This window comes from Natator depressus, chromosome 28, assembly GCF_965152275.1.
Source record: "Natator depressus isolate rNatDep1 chromosome 28, rNatDep2.hap1, whole genome shotgun sequence".
In the NCBI taxonomy this organism is placed as follows: Eukaryota; Metazoa; Chordata; order Testudines; family Cheloniidae; genus Natator; species Natator depressus.
The window spans coordinates 6,671,671-6,689,361 of NC_134261.1; the positions used below are offsets into that span (position 1 = coordinate 6,671,671).

At 47.1% G+C, this 17,691-nt stretch overlaps 1 protein-coding gene across 1 annotated transcript; it reads right to left on the reverse strand.

Annotated features, from left to right (window-relative positions):
• Window positions 1-279: 279 nt before the first annotated feature.
• Window positions 280-16,656, reverse strand: LOC141978957 (uncharacterized). Its single transcript, XM_074941366.1, has 4 exons — window positions 16,563-16,656; window positions 15,746-15,872; window positions 6,286-6,399; window positions 280-5,922 (listed from the first exon to the last, which is right to left on the reverse strand). The coding sequence occupies exons 1-4, from the start codon at window positions 16,641-16,643 to the stop codon at window positions 4,205-4,207; spliced, it is 2,040 nt and encodes a 679-aa protein (XP_074797467.1). The 5' UTR covers window positions 16,644-16,656; the 3' UTR covers window positions 280-4,204.
• Window positions 16,657-17,691: the final 1,035 nt, after the last annotated feature.

The following is a 17,691-nucleotide window of genomic DNA, read 5'->3' on the forward strand; positions in this document are numbered from 1 at the left end:
GGATCTAATGTGGGGAAGGCAGCAAAACCACACACTGTTGCTGCAGCCCCTGAATAAACGCCCTCCCTCCTCCCCAAGTTCCATAGCCTCCTCACCCAGATGCCCAAGAACATGGGGGGGGGAGGGCTATGGGGACCCACACTCAACCCCAGAGGATTGAGCAGAAAGCTGGCATAGCCAAAATTTTGATTTGGTTTCTGGACTTATCCTTCCCTCCTCCTCCTCCACCCCCCTAACCCAATACCCGCCCCCACCCCAGTCTACCTTCTGATTTCTCTCAGTGTTTTGTGCAACAAATAATAAAGAATGTTTTTTAAACAATTGTGACTTTACTTCCTTTCATGTATACGGGGGGCGGGTAACTTCAAGAGAAACAAACACAACTGTCACACCGTAACCCAGCCAGTCATGAAACTGTTTTTCAAAGCTTCTCTGATGTGCGGCATGCCCTGCTGTGCTCTTCTAAATGCTCTGTTGTCTGGCTGTGCGAAACTGGCCGCCAGGTGAGTTGCCTCAACCTCCCGCCCCACCAGAAACGTCTCCCCCTTACTCTCACAGATATTGTGGAACACACCACAAGCAGCAATTACAATTGGAATATTGGTTATGCTGAGATCTAACCGAGTCAGTAAAGTGCGCCAGCGCGCTTTCAAACGTCCAAAAGCACATTCTACCACCATTCTGCACTTGCTCAGCCTATACTTGAACAGCTTCTTACCACTGTCCAGGGTGCCTGTGTATGGCTTCATGAGCCATGGCATTAAGCAGTAGGTTGGGTCCACGAGGATAACTATAGGCATTTCAACATCCCCAACCGTAATTTTCTGGTCAAAACTGCAGTGGAGACCTGAGCAGGCTCCATGCTTGCCACGCTGTGGTGCCTGCACAGGTAATCCTGGAAAAAGGGTGCGAAACACAGGAGAGCAGAGTGGCAGGGGAAGAGATGCTGTTCGGTTCATGATAGCCAAAAAAAGATGGGAAATGGTTGTCTTCTGTAGCTTTCATGGAGGCAGGAGCCCAGGACAGACAACATGGAGATGCTCAGTAATGCAGCAAGAGCGGGAGAGCTTTCATGTAGGGAGGAGCGACTGATGAGACACACCCAGAAACACCTGAGAGAATGTTTTTGCCCCATCATGCATTGGGAGCTTAATCCGGAATTCCAATGGGCGTCGGGGACTGCGGGAACTGTGGGATAGCTACCCACAGTGCACCGCTCTGACATTCAATGCTAGCCTCGTTACTTTGGATACACTCTGCTGAATTCACGCGCTTTAGTTAGGACATAGAAGACCGAATGTATAAAATCACTTCCAAAAATTCAAATAGAATAATTTCAAAATAATTTTGTACTGTAGATGTACCCTTAGTTTTCTTTTAATCCCCACTGCCAACAACTGGCTCAAATTGTGGCTTGTCCCAACGTAGGTCCCAACCACTTCTGTGAGTTCATATATCTCAGGATCTTCTGCAATGTATGTTGGTGGAAGGGGTGTCCTATGTAGGAATGTTTGCATCATGAGGAAAAATACCTCTCTTTTCACACTTTTTATTCTTTCAAAGTAGGAGGAGGTGGAGAAGTGAGGTGAATGCATAAAACAAGAGAAAATGTCCAGTCTACACTAAAGACATTTATCGGTATAACTATATTGCTCAGTGGTGTGAAAAATCCACCCAGCTAAGCAATGTAGTTACACAGCCCTAATCCCCTGTGTACATAGCGCTACGTCAGCAGGAGAGTTTTTCCTGCCAACATAGTCACCGCCGCTTGCGGGGGCTGGACTAACGAAGTCTGATGGGAGAGATCTCTCCCATTGGCTGAGAATATCTGTAATAACAGTGCTACACCAGCACAGTTATATTGGTGTATCTGTGCCAACATCAGCTTTATTGTGTAACCATAACATCAGACACAAAATCATAGAATCAGGACTGAAATTGGAGCCTGACACATTCATTGCCTCATTGGTTACCATCATTTCTACAGCCTGAAAGTCCTTGTTAACCAATCAGGCAGCCAGTTTGGGATCCACGGGGAAGGACTGTCCTATGAAGCACTCTCTCTTTGGATCCAAACAGTGAAGGATGATTGTTCTCAAACTAACAATGGCATCCTTTGGAGCTCGTGGCACCTTAGAGACTAACATAAGCTTTTGTGAGCTACAGCTCACTTCATCACTATGCATCCGATGAATTGAGCTGTAGCTCATGAAAGCTTATGCTCTAATAAATTTGTCAGTCTCTAAGGTGCCACAAATACTCCTTTTCTTTTTATGGATACAAACTAACATGGCTGCTACTCTGAATCCTTTGGAACTGTAATCAGTGATATTGAACTAGGAAGTGAAGTTGTGCAAACAATTTTCTGGGTCATTGGTCATCATAGCTTCCTTTACTGAGGTGGAAAGCAAGAACTGAGTGTGTACTTTTTCAACCCCAAATCCTTGCCCTTCAGAAATTTACACTTCTCTGAAGTAGAATCCTTTATGATACCACTCCAAATATCAGCAGTGTTAGTGAGCAATGGCTTCCTGAAAAATGCCCAGCTGTTCTTTAATTTGGTAACACAGTTCCAGGAAAGGGACAGGACACAGGGCTGGATCAGAATCTCTATTAGCTACCAGAGCTAGAGTTTCTATTCAAAAATAGCTATTTTTCTGCAGCTATTAGATTTCCCACACTGATTTCATTTTATACACCTTTTTGGCACCTACAAAGGATAAATTCAACAAAAATCCCACTACTATTTCCTCAACATCTGCATCATGAAGGGGAGCATTCCCCATACCATAGGATTAGCTAGAGGAGATCTTCTGTAGGGCCTGGGTTACAAATGCTTGGGGAACCAAATGCAAGGGCATTTTGCCTAGTTCCAAATCACTTACCATGGAATTCTCTCACCAGATCATCTGAGACAATATTCCCTTAAACAACTGAACTACACTGTGATCATATGCACTTTCTTCTGTTAGTTGGGGTTCTGCTGTTGTTCACCATTTCTGAGTGGAGATTTTAAATCACGGCTGTTTCTTTCTTCGCATGTCCAGTAAAATGGAGAGTTCTCTAATGTTGACAAAACTGCACTTGAACTTTCTCCATGTCATTATGGAGGGACAGGGAAAAAACAAAGTTGAACTGAGAAATGACTACTTTAGCCGATGGTCATTTGTCTTAAATTCTCCAATAAATCTGAGCTATAGCCTATCAAACTGAACTAATATCCAATTGGGTGACCAAACAGCCTTCAGGAAAGATAGAAACCCACATCACAGAGAGATAGAATACATGACAATGAAAGTGTCAAGTGAAATTCCAGAGCAGGTTACATCTGATTATTCAGAATCAGGACAAGAGATTCTCCCATCACATTCTCCTCTGATCCATTCAAACCTGCTTCGCTCAGCACTGTCTCAAGAGTCAGTTATGCTATTTACAAAATTTTTAGTAACCTAGCATCCCTCATAATGGGGGAAAAAACAGCTCCCTTGCCAGAAGTGGCTTTACCAATAGATGGAACCTGGGATTTAAACTCCAAATGATCACACTGTGTTTGGGATCCATTTAAAGTCCCCTTGCAGGTCTCTGACACTTTCGTCTCCAGTCATAGAGACTGATATAGGATTAAAGAAGTCAAAGCATCATCTCCAAGCACAGACAGCTGAGAACACTTCATCACATGACACTTAGAGAAGCGGATGGGTAGAATGTGATGAAAATAAACTCTGCCTGGCTCAGCGAAAAGGTAACAGTTCTGCAGAGATGGGGAAGGAGGGAATCTGAGTCACCCCATATCCTTCCAGTGTCACAGACGGTGAAATGACACTTCTTTTCCTGCCCCTGCTCCTCTTCATTTGAATAGAATTTAAAAGTTCCCAATATAACTGCTCTTCAGCACAACCCAGAGCAACGTGAGAACTGGCAATGATACAAGTTGCATCACTGGTAACTCTAACAATAACATTGCAATAGGAGGAATAGCATAAACGTGATGCTCCCTGGTAGGATGGGCACACTCAAATTACTCATGGGAGAATGGGATTGATAGACAGGACAAATGGGTCCACCTCAAAGAGGGTGAACTGCAAAAGGCTAAAATGGGCCACTCATCTGGACAAGCTGAGGTATAACGGTGCTGCAAACAGTTCAAACAGCTTTAAAAAAAAGTTACAATGTGGGAATCAGGAAAAGTAAAGTATTGATAGCCCTAGAGGTTTTTATGGTCTTGATCCCCGTTGCAGATTCTCTGATGGATAATATGTGCTGAGTAGGAAAAGAAGGTTTTCCCACACTCACAGCATTGATAGGGCCTCTCCCTTGTGTGGATTCTCTGATGGTGAAAAAGGCCTGATCTGTGAGTGAAGTTATTCCCACACTCACGGCATTCATAGGGCCTCTCCCCAGTGTGGATTCTCTGATGTTCAGAAAGGGCTGAACTGTTAGTGAAGCTTTTCCCACACACACTGCATTCAAAGGGCCTCTCTCCAGTGTGGATTCTCTGATGCCTAATAAGGTGTGAGCTGCAATTGAAGGTTTTCCCACACTCACGGCACTGATAAGGCCTCTCCCCTGTGTGGATTCTCTGATGCTCAAAAAGGCCTGATCTGTGAGTGAAGTTTTTCCCACACTCACTGCATTCATAGGGCCTCTCCCCTGTGTGGATTCTCTGATGTCTAGAAAGGGCTGATCTCTGAGTGAAGTTTTTCCCACACTCACTGCATCCGTAGGGCCTCTCCCCGGTGTGGATTCTCTGATGTCTAGAAAGGGCTGACCTGTGAGTGAAGTTTTTCCCACACTCACTGCATCCGTAGGGCCTCTCCCCGGTGTGGATTCTCTGATGTTCAGAAAGGGCTGAGCTGTTAGTGAAGCTTTCTCCACACTCACTGCATTGATAGGGCCTCTCTCCAGTGTGGATTCTCTGATGCCTAATGAGGTGCGAGCTCCGATTAAATGTTTTCCTACACTCACGGCATTGATAGGGCCTCTCCTCTGTGTGGATTCTCTGATGGTGAAAAAGGCCTGATCTGTGAGTGAAGTTTTTCCCACACTCACTACATTCATAGGGCCTCTCCCCTGTGTGGATTCTCTGGTGCCTAATAAGGTGTGAGCTGCAATTGAAAGTTTGCCCACACTCACTGCATTCATAGGGCCTCTCCCCTGTGTGGATTCTCTGATGCTCAAAAAGGCCTGATCTGTGAGTGAAGTTTTTTCCACACTCACTGCAGTCATAGGGCTTCTCCCCTGTGTGGATTCTCTGATGTCCAGAAAGTGCTGAGCTGTTAGTGAAGCTTTTCCCACACTCACTGCATTTATACGGCCTCTCCCCCGTGTGGATTCTCTGATGTCTAAAACGGGCTGATCTGTGAGTGAAGCTTTTCCCACACTCACTGCACTCATAGGGCCTCTCCCCTGTGTGGATTCTCTGATGTTCAGAAAGGGCTGAGCTGTTAGTGAAGCATTTCCCACACTCACAGCATTCATAGGGCCTCTCCCCTGTGTGGATTCTCTCATGACTAATAAGGTGCGAGCTGCGATTGAAGGTTTTCCCACACTCACTGCATTCATAGGGCCTCTCCCCTGTGTGGATTCTCTGATGCTTTATAAGGGCTGAGTAGTCACATAAGTTTTTTCCACACTCAGTGCATGTATTTTTTCTCTTTCCCCTGAGGATTTCCTGCTGTGTTGTGGTTTCCTTGAGGTGCTTCTGAGTTCCGTGACAGGAAATATATTCACCCACTTCCTCCCCTGGCTGGTTTCCCTGCTCTCTTTCTGGTCTGTGCTGAATCTCACAGGATTTTTCCTGGTCATGACTGCTGGACACATTCCTTTCCGATCTTTGTGATAGTGCTCTGTGTTTATCCACTTGCTCAGCATCTTCCTGCTGAGAATTCTGCTCCTCTTTCTCACATGCCATTGCATCACCTCCTGTGATAGAGACAGAAACCTCAAACAGGGATGGAAAGGGGAAGGCCAAACCAAAACAAGTGCTGGAGAGAAGTCAAGTAAAAATCAGGAACTGAACTCCCCCAAACTCTTCTCCCAAATAGGAGAGAGAAGGGGATGAATTGGGCCTTCACATCACATCCAAATTCACAGCGGGAAATAGAGGAAGCTGTGGCCTGGTGTCTGTTAGAATCTACAGGAAGCCATGAGCTATAGTTACCCTGAGGAAATGACCCCTGCTTGCGACAATAATGAACTGAGAGACCTCCCAAGGGCTTTGTAGGGCATCCCAGATGTTTCCTTCAGGCACTTACAGATTCTGATTTGGTTTAAATGTTTCCTCACCTATGCAGGGAGCTCTCAGGATCTGTCTTTCCTCTGAACCCTGGAGCTCTGAGACCCATGACTCTTCCCCTTGTTCCAGCTGGGAGATCATATCAGGTTTGGAAACTGGAAACCCTGCTCAGATGAAAGAAAAGAAAGGATTTCAGTTGATTTCATAAGACTGTCATAAAAAACATTCTATTAATTTAACTACAGTACTTAGTGTGACCTTGTGTGCCTGTGATAGTCCTCACTGAAAATACTAAAGTCAGGGCAGGCTGAAAAAGGGAGAGCAGATGCTCTGAAAACTGGTGGTTAACACTGAAGTTAAACTCACTGACCAGTCACAAACTGTGCTTGTGATTCCCCCACACTGGTTATTGAGAATCTGAAAAAAGAAATCACACAGCCCCGTTTTTTGCATGCCAGTCCTGTGACTCCCAATCAGCACCTAGGTCCAGTACAGTGAGAGGTTATTTAAAACCTCTGTGCACATAGACAAAATGTTCTTCTGACCCCAAAGGGTCAGCCACATTACCAGGTCAGTATAGATTTGGAATTTACCCAAAATTCCATCCTTCCAGCCAGTGCTTTAGCATCTAAACTAAAGGTTTATTATAAAAGAAAGACAGAAAGAAAGGAGTTGTTAAATGGGAAAGCAGTCAGATACATTCAGAAATCTCTGTATCTGGTTCTTCACAGTACTGGTGAGTTGCTGGCTTGAAAGTCCATCTGGAACACATCCACATCATTCAGTCCTTTGTTCAAGGCTTCAGTTTATAGAGAAGTTGCTCCAGAGGTAGGAAGAGGGATTTTCTCTTCAATCCTGAAAATCAAGATGCAGCCTCCCTTTATAGTCCTTTTGCCATGTGGCTTGTACTTCTTGTGTCCCAATCACAAGCTTCACAGCATATGGCATGGAAAAGCCTTAGAGTTCTCACTACACAGGCATACCCCTGCATGTCTTGTGGACTCAATAGGTGTATCCCCTTGGTCCTTTCCATGTGCTCATAGTACAGCTGATGACCCTGGATGGGCCATCGAACAGGCTAGGCAGTGCTGATGCCAGTATGTCTGGATGTGTCATCCAGAAACGCTGCACAAGTCTGGAAATACAGATATACCCTACATATCTATATCTCACAATACAAAGGTGATACAAAGACAGATACAAAATCACCATACTTGGAAAATCATAGCATTTTCACTGACACCTTACATGGCATATCTAGCACGATTTATCGCAATTTTATCATATTGGTATTAATAATAAAATAATAATAATATAAAGTGTCTCACAATTCCATACAGTGTCACAATAAACCAGTGAATTCCCAGGACCAGCTCCCCAGGTCCTTGAAGATGCCGAACACTCTGCTTATGAGGGATTGAAATACCCACATATCTGCTGGGAATAGACAGACACTGTGTCAGTCTGTACCCCTATGTCCACTCTTCTACAAAATTATGACCAATTTTGTACATAGTAGTTGTTGGGTATTGCTTTTCATAACCATCTGTCCACATAATGAGTGGCACTGGTGGTGATACTGGGAAAAGGGAGTTCTCTAAGGGAATTGATTGTGTGACTTGTGGTTAGCCAGTGGGGTAAAACCAAAGTCTTCTCAGTCTGGCTGGTTTGGTTTGCCTTAGAGGTGGAAAAACCCCAGCCCTGGGCTCTAACTGCCCTGCTTTAAGCAATTTGTCCTGAATTGGCACTTGCAGTTGGGTCCCACCACAGCATCGTTACAGTGGCGTAGTCATGCTTGGATCCACAGAACCAGGTCAATTAAGCTTTGGATCAGAACTCCACGGCTATCCAAATTTGAATTTTGGTATTGAGAGGTTGGTTGGTTAAAGACCAATTGCAATGGGCGAGCAAAGAGCCTATGAGGGCCTTGACAAAAAAGCCCTTGAAGATTTGTGTTCAGAAAAGGGGATCAGCTTTACAAAGAAGCTACAAATCAAGAACTGAGAGATCTGTTAATGGCCAGCGATCAGGAGGAAGGAGCACAGTCCTTACCTGATGCTAAAGAAGCTGCAGAAGCAATGAAACTGCACGCCCTGAGAGACGGCCTGCAGTTGGAACATGAACAAAAACTGGCAGAAATTCGAATGAGAAGCAAGCCTTGGCCCAACTGGAAAAAGAAGCTTCTGAAAGACAGAAGGAAAGGCTGGCTGCTAAGGAGAGGGTCCGCCAGATGCAACAAGAAACTGACAGACTTCAGCTCCAAGTCAAAAAAGCAATGGAAGAACAGCAGAAATTGTATCCTCTTTAAAGTCCAGGATATAACAGCGTTGGTGTGTTGTATAACTCTGAGCAATTGTCTGGGTGTAACCAAATGTACCCCAACTCTGCCACCTTTTATGTAAATGCTGTTACTGTGAGTTCAGTAGAGGCTGGCCCCATAAATTGTGCCAATGCTCTGTATGGGAGTGGTAATGAAAAATTCATAGAGAGGGTAAAAGTCAATGGTAAAAGCTGTTTAGGGCAAATTATGGCTTCTAACATCACTCTTGTTAAAGCAGATCTAGTCAAAGAGGAAGATTACTTCCAAATCAGAGTGTGAATGTTGTTGTCCTCGGTGAGTTTACTGTAAGTGTGCCTTTAGCCAGAATCCACCTTGAATGGAATGGTACTAAGCATGAAGTTGTAGCTCATGTAAGGAAATTATTGCCTAAGGATCTTTTGATTGGGGAAAATATTAAAGCTTTGTTCAGTCCAAGTAGCCAGTCACAGGAAAGGAATGATTTTAAACCTGTGTCTATTATGAGCAATGATTTGACTGGGGAGGGTTTCTCCAAATGTTTGTCTGAGGAAAAGAGCTGTTTGTCTGTGAATGAAGTTTCTGAATGTCTGCCTAATGTCTCAGAAGTGAATCTGGAATTAGATCAAGCACCGAAAGAACTCATTGGTCAGGACAATGTTTCTCAGGAACAGATTAAAGTGGATGGTCAGGTTGAAGCCCTAATTGAGGAAGGAAAGGGTAGATTTTTTATGGGTGATGGATTGTTGGCTAGTATAGCTTATAAAAGTGAACCTGAAAAGGGTAACTGTGATTTGCTGGAAGTAGCTCAGTATAGTGAGAAGAGCAGCAGGGGATCTGTTGGGAGTGGCAATGTGCCTGGTAAGGAAAATTTGGATGAGCCTAGGCAGCCTTATGAGCTGATGGCTTTGTCTAGTCAGCAGTTTGGGAAGGCGAGGAGAGTGGAAGATGAGTGTCCCTGGACCTTACCTGTTACCTGTATGGAGAATTGTGACAGTGAAGGAAATGTGCCTGTGTCTGTCAGGGGTATTGACTTGCTTATGGAGGGAGCTACCCCGGTCTCCAAGCAGTTGTCTGTGAACAGCCCTGTGTGCTGGGACCAGGGGAAAGAGATCCCAAGCTGTGTGTCTGGTAAAGGAGAATGTGTCTCCAGCTCTTCTTTGTCTGTGGAGCAGAAAGAAGGTTCCTTTCAGCCTGTGATGACTGAGAATAGTGCAGTTGTCTCAGAGTTGGTTCTGGATTCAACTAAAGCCCAGGAAGGGAATGGTCCTAAGTTTGTGTCTGCTAGGGAGAATGGCAGTGTAACTAGGGTGCATCCAGTTAATGTCCTAGCAAAATCCCAGAGACCAGACAATTCTGGTGCTTGTATTTTGCCTGTTGCTAGTGTGTTGCTGGGAAAGGGTGTAGCAACTCTGTCTGATCAGGGTGAGATCCTAGCCAAGACACAAGGAGAGCAGAAAGGTGATTTGATTGTGTTACCTACTGATTGTGTGGAAACTTGCAGCAAGAAGGAAAAGATTCCTGAACTTGTGTGTGGCAAAGAGAAGGAGAATGCCTCTAACCTTTTATCTAGGAAGTCTATAAGTTTTCCCGAAAGGGGATTGTGTAGGAATCCGCCTGATGGGCCAGAAGTGATTCTGGATGTAAGTGAGACCCAGAAAGAGTCTGTTGTTGCTCAGGAAAGTGTTCCTTTAGAGCAAGCCCTCGGCGAAGAGAGTAAGGGCAGAATTTCTGTGAAGGGTGAATTGTTGCATAGAAAAGCCCCGAGGGAAAGGAATCCTTATGGTAGTCTTTGCAAGCAGTTTACTGCAACTGAAGGGCGTGAAAGTGATCAAGAACGTTTCAGTTCCTAACAGCCAGGAATTTTCTGTTGTGAATGGATACACTGACTTTCCTTTTGAAAGATCCAGCGTGGATAGCTTTGAGAAGGTCTCAGATGGAGTGAAAGCTGTTAAGAAAGTTGAACAGTCCTATAACCAAGTGGCTGTGTTTGGCCAGCTTGTTGAGGAGACACGGTTGTTGAGAGAGGAATGTCTCCATGTAGATTCTGTAAGTGAACAGTGTGTGTCTCAGGTTCAGAGGGAAGACTGGGTAGCTGAGTCTGCAGAGCAGATCAGCTGTGTAGTTAATCTCTCGAGAATGCAGGGGATGGCAGGTATACTCTCATCTCTAGACACTTTCGATAGGACTTGTATTCTCTCAGTGGACTTCTGATTCCATGTGGCAGCACAGGTTGGTAAGGGAAGGAGAACAGAACTTTGTGTCTAGCTTGTTAGGGAAAATGGATGGTTTCTCTTTAAGACAGAGTCCAGCCTTAGGATTGGTAGCAGTGAAGGATCTGAAAACTGGTGAACAGGCTCCTGTCTGTCTGAATGCAAATTACCTGACTGACTGGGAGAAGAAAGACTTGCTAATAGATCGAGGGATGTGATCGTTCCCCTCTATTCGACACTGGTGAGGCCTCATCTGGAGTACCGTGTCCAGTTTTGGGCCCCACACTACAAGAAGGATGTGGAAAAACTGGAAAGAGTCCAGCGGAAGGCAACAAAAATGATTAGGGGACTGGAACACATGACTTATGAGGAGAGGCTGAGGGAACTGGGGATGTTTAGTCTACGGAAGAGAAGAATGAGGGACGATTTGATAGCTGCTTTCAACTACCTGAAAGGGGGTTCCAAAGAGGATGGATCTACACTGTTCTCAGTGATAGCAGATGACAGAACAAGGAGTAATGGTCTCAAGTTGCAGTGGGGGAGGTTTAGGTTGGATATTAGGAAAAACTTTTTCACTAGGAGGGTGGTGAAACACTGGAATGCGTTACCTAGGGAGGTGGTGGAATCTCCTTCCTTAGAAGTTTTTAAGGTCAGGCTTGACAAAGCCCTGGCTGGGATGATTTAGTTGGGGATCGGTCCTGCTTTGAGCAGGGGGTGGGACTAGATGACCTCCTGAGGTCCCTTCCAACCCTGATATTCTATGATTCTATGATTCTGTTAGCAAAGAGAGCCCACCCTAGCAGCCAGTGAATTCTGTTAAGCAAGAGAAATCAGGGTTTGATTCTTCAGGACAAGGAGGAAAGGAGACTTTATTTTGCAAAGTGAAGCCACAGGCTACCCTAAAAGGCCCAAACCTCAATGGTATTGAGTGAAAGGTGTGGCATGACAAAAATGATTGAAAATGGACACTTGCAATGAATTTGTTGTTATTGCTAATGGTAATTCTTGTAACGAATGTGTTGCTATTACCAAAAACTGTAAAAATGTACAATGTGCCTAATCTTTTGGAAAATCCCTTGACTATGTTAAAAGTGATGCAGAAGATCACACTTTATGTTAAAAGGCCTGGTTATACGGATGTTTCACAGATAATGCCTGTAAAAAGTCTTGGAACTTTTCAGAGAGGAAAAGACATTCCAAACTTGATGTGCTGTATGAAAGGAGAAACTGAGGCACCTTACCATATTGCTTCCACGGCTAAATGCCAAGATTTCTATAATATGGACAACATTAATATCTACATTGACTTGATCTTAATTGGGTTTCAAACATTTGCCAGAGCTTGTATGGTTAAAGTAGCTATGTTCTCTTGGCAAGATCACATGAGACATACAGGAACCATGCTGCAAGAGCAGATCCAATCCACTATTGTTCTAACCAAGTTTTACCTTGAGTTTGTAAAGAGATTCAATCCTGTTATTGAACATGACTTTGATAAACCATTTTATTATACACGGATACAGCTTCTAACCCAATACTTCCTGTAGTAGGACTGAACCAAGGATGGGGAGCTCTTGGGATGCAGTCAGTGATGTTTGTGTCATACCTTCCTGCATCGATTTTGTGTTGGGGGTGTCACGTTATTGACTTGAACTGGGAGCATATAGATCGTTGTTGCAACCAAGGTCCTGTAGTAGCATCAAATCTTATATAAAGGGGGTCAAATGAGGTGTCGAAGACAAGGTGATGGTTTGCTGATTATGATTATGCGGTCTATGTGTGTGTATCATTTTTGTAGTTGAAGTTATGAATATTGGCTCTCTACTGTCTGTAGTTCAAACTTGTGCTGGGCTTCTGGGAAACACTCCAGACAAGTTGGTGTCAGCTCTGCCTAGCCTACTTGATGGCCCATTAAGGACCATCAGCGATACACCTGACCCATTGAGAGAAGGAAGACACGCCTTGCGACTCAGCAAGGTATGCAGGGACATGCCTATGGACAGAACTCTGAGGGTTTTCCAGGCCATGTGATGGACAGCTTGTCTTTGGGACAAAGAAAGACAGACCACACAGCAAGAGACTATAAAGAGCTGCTGCAGCTCCCCCATCTGGTCTTCAATCCTGCTTCTGACCTCTGGAGGGACTTTGCTACACTGAAGCTTTGAACCAAGGACTGAAAGACCCATCCCAGCTGGGGATGTTCTCCAGAGACTTGATTTGAATCTGCAGTTTATTCTATCACTGCTACAAGCCTGAACCAAGAACTTGGCCATCACTGGATGTCATTGATTCCACTTAACCAGTTCTAGCTCTCATCTCTATCTTTTTCCTTTCATGAATAACCCTTTAGATTTTAGATTCTAAAGGACTGGCAACAGTGTGATTTGTGGGTAAGATCTGATTTGTAGATTGTCCTGGGTCTGGGGCTTGGTCCTTTGGGATCGAGGGAACCTTTTTTCTTTTACTGGGGCATTGGTTTTCATAACCATTTGTCGCCATAACAAGTGGCCCTGGTGGCGATAGTGGGAAAACTGTAGTGTCTAAGGGAACTGCTAGTGTGACTTGTGGTTAGCCAGTGGGGTAAAACCAAAGTCCTCTCTGTCTGGCTGGTTGGGTTTGCCTTGGTGTGCACAGAAACCCCAGCCTTGGGCTGTAACTGCCCTGCTTCAAGCAATTTGTCCTGAATTGGCACTCTCAGTTGGGTCCCGCCAGAACCAGCAGCGTTACAGGAGGGAAGAACGGGAACATTGTGCACTCAGGGGAGGAGGCAGGGCCAGGGATTTGGAGACGGAGTCGAATGGGGCAGGGAGGGGGTGGAGTTGGGGCAGAGACTTTGGGGAAGGGGTTGGAATGGGGGCAGGGCAGGGATGGAGTCAGGGTGGGGCCGGGGGCAGAGGGGAGTTGAGCACCCACCAGCGCCAGAAGAAGTTGGCGGCTATGCCCAAGGCCACCACAGCACACCATCTTGGCCAGAAAGGAGCCCACTCGGAGTCACCATTGCTTATTTCCTTCCACCCAGAACCCCGCTTCTTCTCCTGGGCTGCAAGTAGCCATCCCTGGGCTGCCAAGAGACAGTCACAGGATTCTACTTTGCAGCAGCCAACTCCACCTCCCCAGGCTTTGGCAGAACGAACGGTGGCGCTCTACTAACCCTACTTAGCCGCACGGAGGCACTTAGCTTCTACCCTGCCTTCCTCAGCATGACTTTCCTCTTTTGCCCCATTCCTGCCTCCCTTCCTCCTTTGTCAAGTCACGCCAAGGAGGGCAGCTGGAAGAGCCAGACTTCATAGGCCAAACTCCCAGGGCAGAAGAGGCCAAGCCACAAGACTCCAAAAGGTGACTGGCCTAGACCCTCAAGCTTTCCCAGGCTGATACCAAGGTGCTTTCTCTGCCGATATCACCACTCTCTGTCATGCGGGGGTTGGGGTTATCCCAGGAACAGGCCAGTGGCAGAAGGAGGAGAGCCTTACTGGACAGGTGGTAGATGCAGATACTTTCCCCTCTTCTTAACCAGCACTAATACCAGGCCAGGCTGTGGCTGGGAAGAGTGTGAGAGAGAGAGCAGCAGGTTTCCCCTATTGTTTCCAGCTCTCTTTTTCTTAACTAGTTTCTCCTCTGCATCAACTTGCTCTTTCTTTGTGAGCCTGGCTAGCTCAGTTGGTAGTGCATCAGACTTCAGTTTGAGGGTCCAGGGTTCAAGTCCCTGGTCAGGTGATGAATTCTTCACCAAGTTCTTAAGGTATCTCTCTTAAGTCCTGTTTAACATTACTTTTTCTCTTCAGGATTTTGCCTTTGCTAAGAAGGGCCTTTTGTGTGTGGGACTGAAGGGGCAACTTCCTGACATGCCATCTTTCCTTGCAGGCTGGAGGAATAAAGGCCTCTGGGCATATAGCAGGTTCCTCCCAGATGGCTGCATTCTCACGTGGTGGAGGTGGAAGCTCTGTCTCCTTGTCTCTGTTTCTGCCTTCACCTGAATGTGCTGATCTGGCTGCCCTGTCTGAGACAGGATGTGAGGAATGTTTGGAGTGTTAGATGCTCACCCAGCACTTGGCTTTCCTTCGAGGGAGTGGTGAGCAGGGTGGGGCTCAGGCTCCCAGTTGGAGAGAGGTGCAGGTCTTGGGGCTGCTGGCCGGGACGCGAAGAGTGTGAGATTTCCGTGAGAGGAGTGGAATTGGAGGAGGAGTACGTGTCTGCAGTACCTTGGGGGAGGCCTGTGCCTCTCCCAGGCAGAAGGTATTCGTGTGTTTCCAGTCCCTGGGAGGCTTGGGTCCAGCCCAGCATTGGGGCCTGAATTGTCATGAGACCAGCTGGGAGGAGAGTGCAGAATTGGTGGACCTAGGGAGTGGGGCTCCAGGAGCCACTCACCCCACCTTGGGAGCACTTGTGAGGACTGAACTGTCTTTGGGTACGGGTAGTGGTGGGACCCTAGGGGATGGGGAGCAGCATTCTGGGGGTCATAGGCACCGACTAACTGGGTGCTCTGGGGCTGGAGCACCCACTGGCAGCTCCTCCTCCTCCTCCTCCTCCCCCCCCCCCCCCCCCCACTGAGCACAGGGCCCCACTAACGCTAAATCCACCACTGAGCTTCCTTCTCTGGATACTCCCAGCCAGCATGCAAGGACGCACTGAGTGTCTGTGTGATAAATAACCCTGGGCCAGCAGCTCTGACTCCAGCAGCCTGCTTGTTACACCCCAAGCACATTCCCATTTGGATGGAGAAGGCTCAGGGTTTGAGAGAAGGCCACGAGTAGGAAGCTTCTGTTCGTTATGCTGGACCTAACCCTCAGTTTTACTTGAGCAAACAGGAGATATTTGACACTATGCAGTACTGTTTCTGTGCTCTGTTCCCACAGTGTTCTGCAGCAGGGGAGGGTCTCTCGTCGTGTGTGTGTCACTGGGGTGATGCTGGAACAGGACAGAGCAGAGGTGGCATTGTGGGAGTGGCATGAACCTTATCTCTTCTTTTCCCCTTCCAAGAACCGAGGGCACAGGAATCCTTACCCAGCGAGGTCACATTCTCATAGGTCTCCTGCATGACATCTCTGTAGAGGACTCTCTGAGTGGGGTCCAGCAGGGCCCACTCTTCCCTGGTGAAATACACAGCCACCTCCTCGAAGGTCACCGGCCCCTGAAAGAGCAAGAGTCCAACACTCAGTACCTGCTGCCCCACTCACAGCCCCACTGTTTGTGGGGGAGAGGAGCCAATCAAATGGAAGCTCTGGGTGGATCGCAGTCAACAGAGTCCCACCCCCACCATGCACAGAGCATCCTGGAAACCCTAGGGTGAGAGAATGAAGACCAGCAGATCCATCTCTCCCAGCAGATTCATCACACACCTACTAGCCAGAGACTGATACAGGAGATGGAGCCCCTAGCAGAGTCCAGGGAGAGCTCCCTGGTCAGAAGCCCAATACCCTCCTCCTTGTGAGGAGGTGGATATGAGGGAGGGGAATCTCCCCTAAGCCTGACTGGTGGGTGCCCCTTCATATCTCACAGCAGCCGCTGGTCAGTCAGATCAGGCTTCAGCACTACGAGTCTGGTCAGTTTTCCCAGCCCCATGTAGCTGGGTTATTTTCTGTTCAACAAATTAGGGCATTTCCATCTCTGAACCTCATGGGTCTGTTCCTAGAATCTAGGCCACTTATTAAACAACTCCCAGCAGGTTTGCCACGCCCTGTCCTCCTCCCTTTCTCCACCCTGTGCATTCCTGCCCCGCTCCAACCTCCAAACCAGATGGTGCAAACCTTCCCCTCCCCGGTGTATTTGCTGTCCCTCTCCTCCTGCAGGAACCCACCAGCAACCCCCCGATAATCCGTACCTGAACTGGCTCCTCTGCAGCCATTTCTCTCCCTTGTCCCATGGGAGGACGGGATGAACTGGAGCGAAACATGGACGTCATTCTGCAGCCTGGCAGGGCGAGAAGGGCAGTTGTGGAGGTTTAGGAACGGGCTTTAGTTCATTTCACAGCACGATTCTCCCAGGCTCTTTCCCTGCAGACAGACACCCTTGAGTCTGCCATGCTGAGAAAAAGTTTGTTCTCTTTGTTACAGTGTAGACCTGGCTCCTCCTGCCAGGCTAAGCCCACAGAGACATTTTTAACCTCCCTTCTCCCTCCCCTCACCCCGCAACAAAGTCTCTGAACACAATGCTAGAAAAAAGCAGAACTAAAGGATTCACTGTGGAGGATTTCCTCGGACACTGACCCCAGGGCAGCCACACCCCAGCAGGAGGGATATGGGGTCAGGAACTGGGTTTTCCTCTGTCTGATCCTCATCTTTTCCACAGGAAAGTGATTCTACCCACGGTGAAGTAATACATCTGTCTGGGCAGATTAGAGATCTGGAAAACGCTCTTGACACTCTTCTCTCGGCCCCTTTCAGTCTCTTTCTCCTATCTCCTTTTCCCTGTCCCCTTCTCCCTGCCCATTTGGTAGGAAAGTCCCATTCCCGGGTTGTTTGCTCCCCATGGCTGGATTTGCCCCTGCAATTGCTAATGGGATGAGAAATGCGGGAGGGGGGTGGTCTGTTTGTGTAGAGTCATTTTAAGGCCAGATCCCAGCATTTTCCCTTCATTTCTTTCAGTTACCTGGAGTCTCTGGCTCAGAATTTAGTATTAACTGGGCTCAGGGCTGCCCTAGGGGGCTAGTACCAGCTGGAGAAAGTCCTCACCTGGGCTCGGCAGAGAAGAAGCTTTAATTAAGGTCACTTCCCAGCACAGAAGCCCTGGTGGGGGAGCAGCAGCTGCTCAGCCTGGTCTCCCAGATCACAATGGAAGCTGCAGCATCTGACCCAGGAAGCTGAACCCCAATATCCTGAGCGGAGAGGGACAGAGCCTTTGAGCAGCCTTCCCTCCCTTAGCTCCCTGGGGAGAGCAGCTAATGAGAGCCTCTCCTCACAGGGAGAATTGCTAATCTCATTTGCCCCACTGTTCTTCTGGAGTCCCTCCTT

Excerpts from the sequence above, each read along its gene's own strand:
- LOC141978957 (XM_074941366.1), bottom strand. The coding sequence starts at position 16,643 with ATGACGTCCATGTTTCGCTCCAGTTCATCCCGTCCTCCCATGGGACAA. Across the intron at positions 15,873-16,562 it reads CTGCAGAGGAGCCAGTTCAG|GGGCCGGTGACCTTCGAGGA; the intron begins GTACGGATTATC and ends TTGCTCTTTCAG. Across the intron at positions 5,923-6,285 it reads CCTGAGAGCTCCCTGCATAG|GAGGTGATGCAATGGCATGT; the intron begins GTGAGGAAACAT and ends TCTCTATCACAG.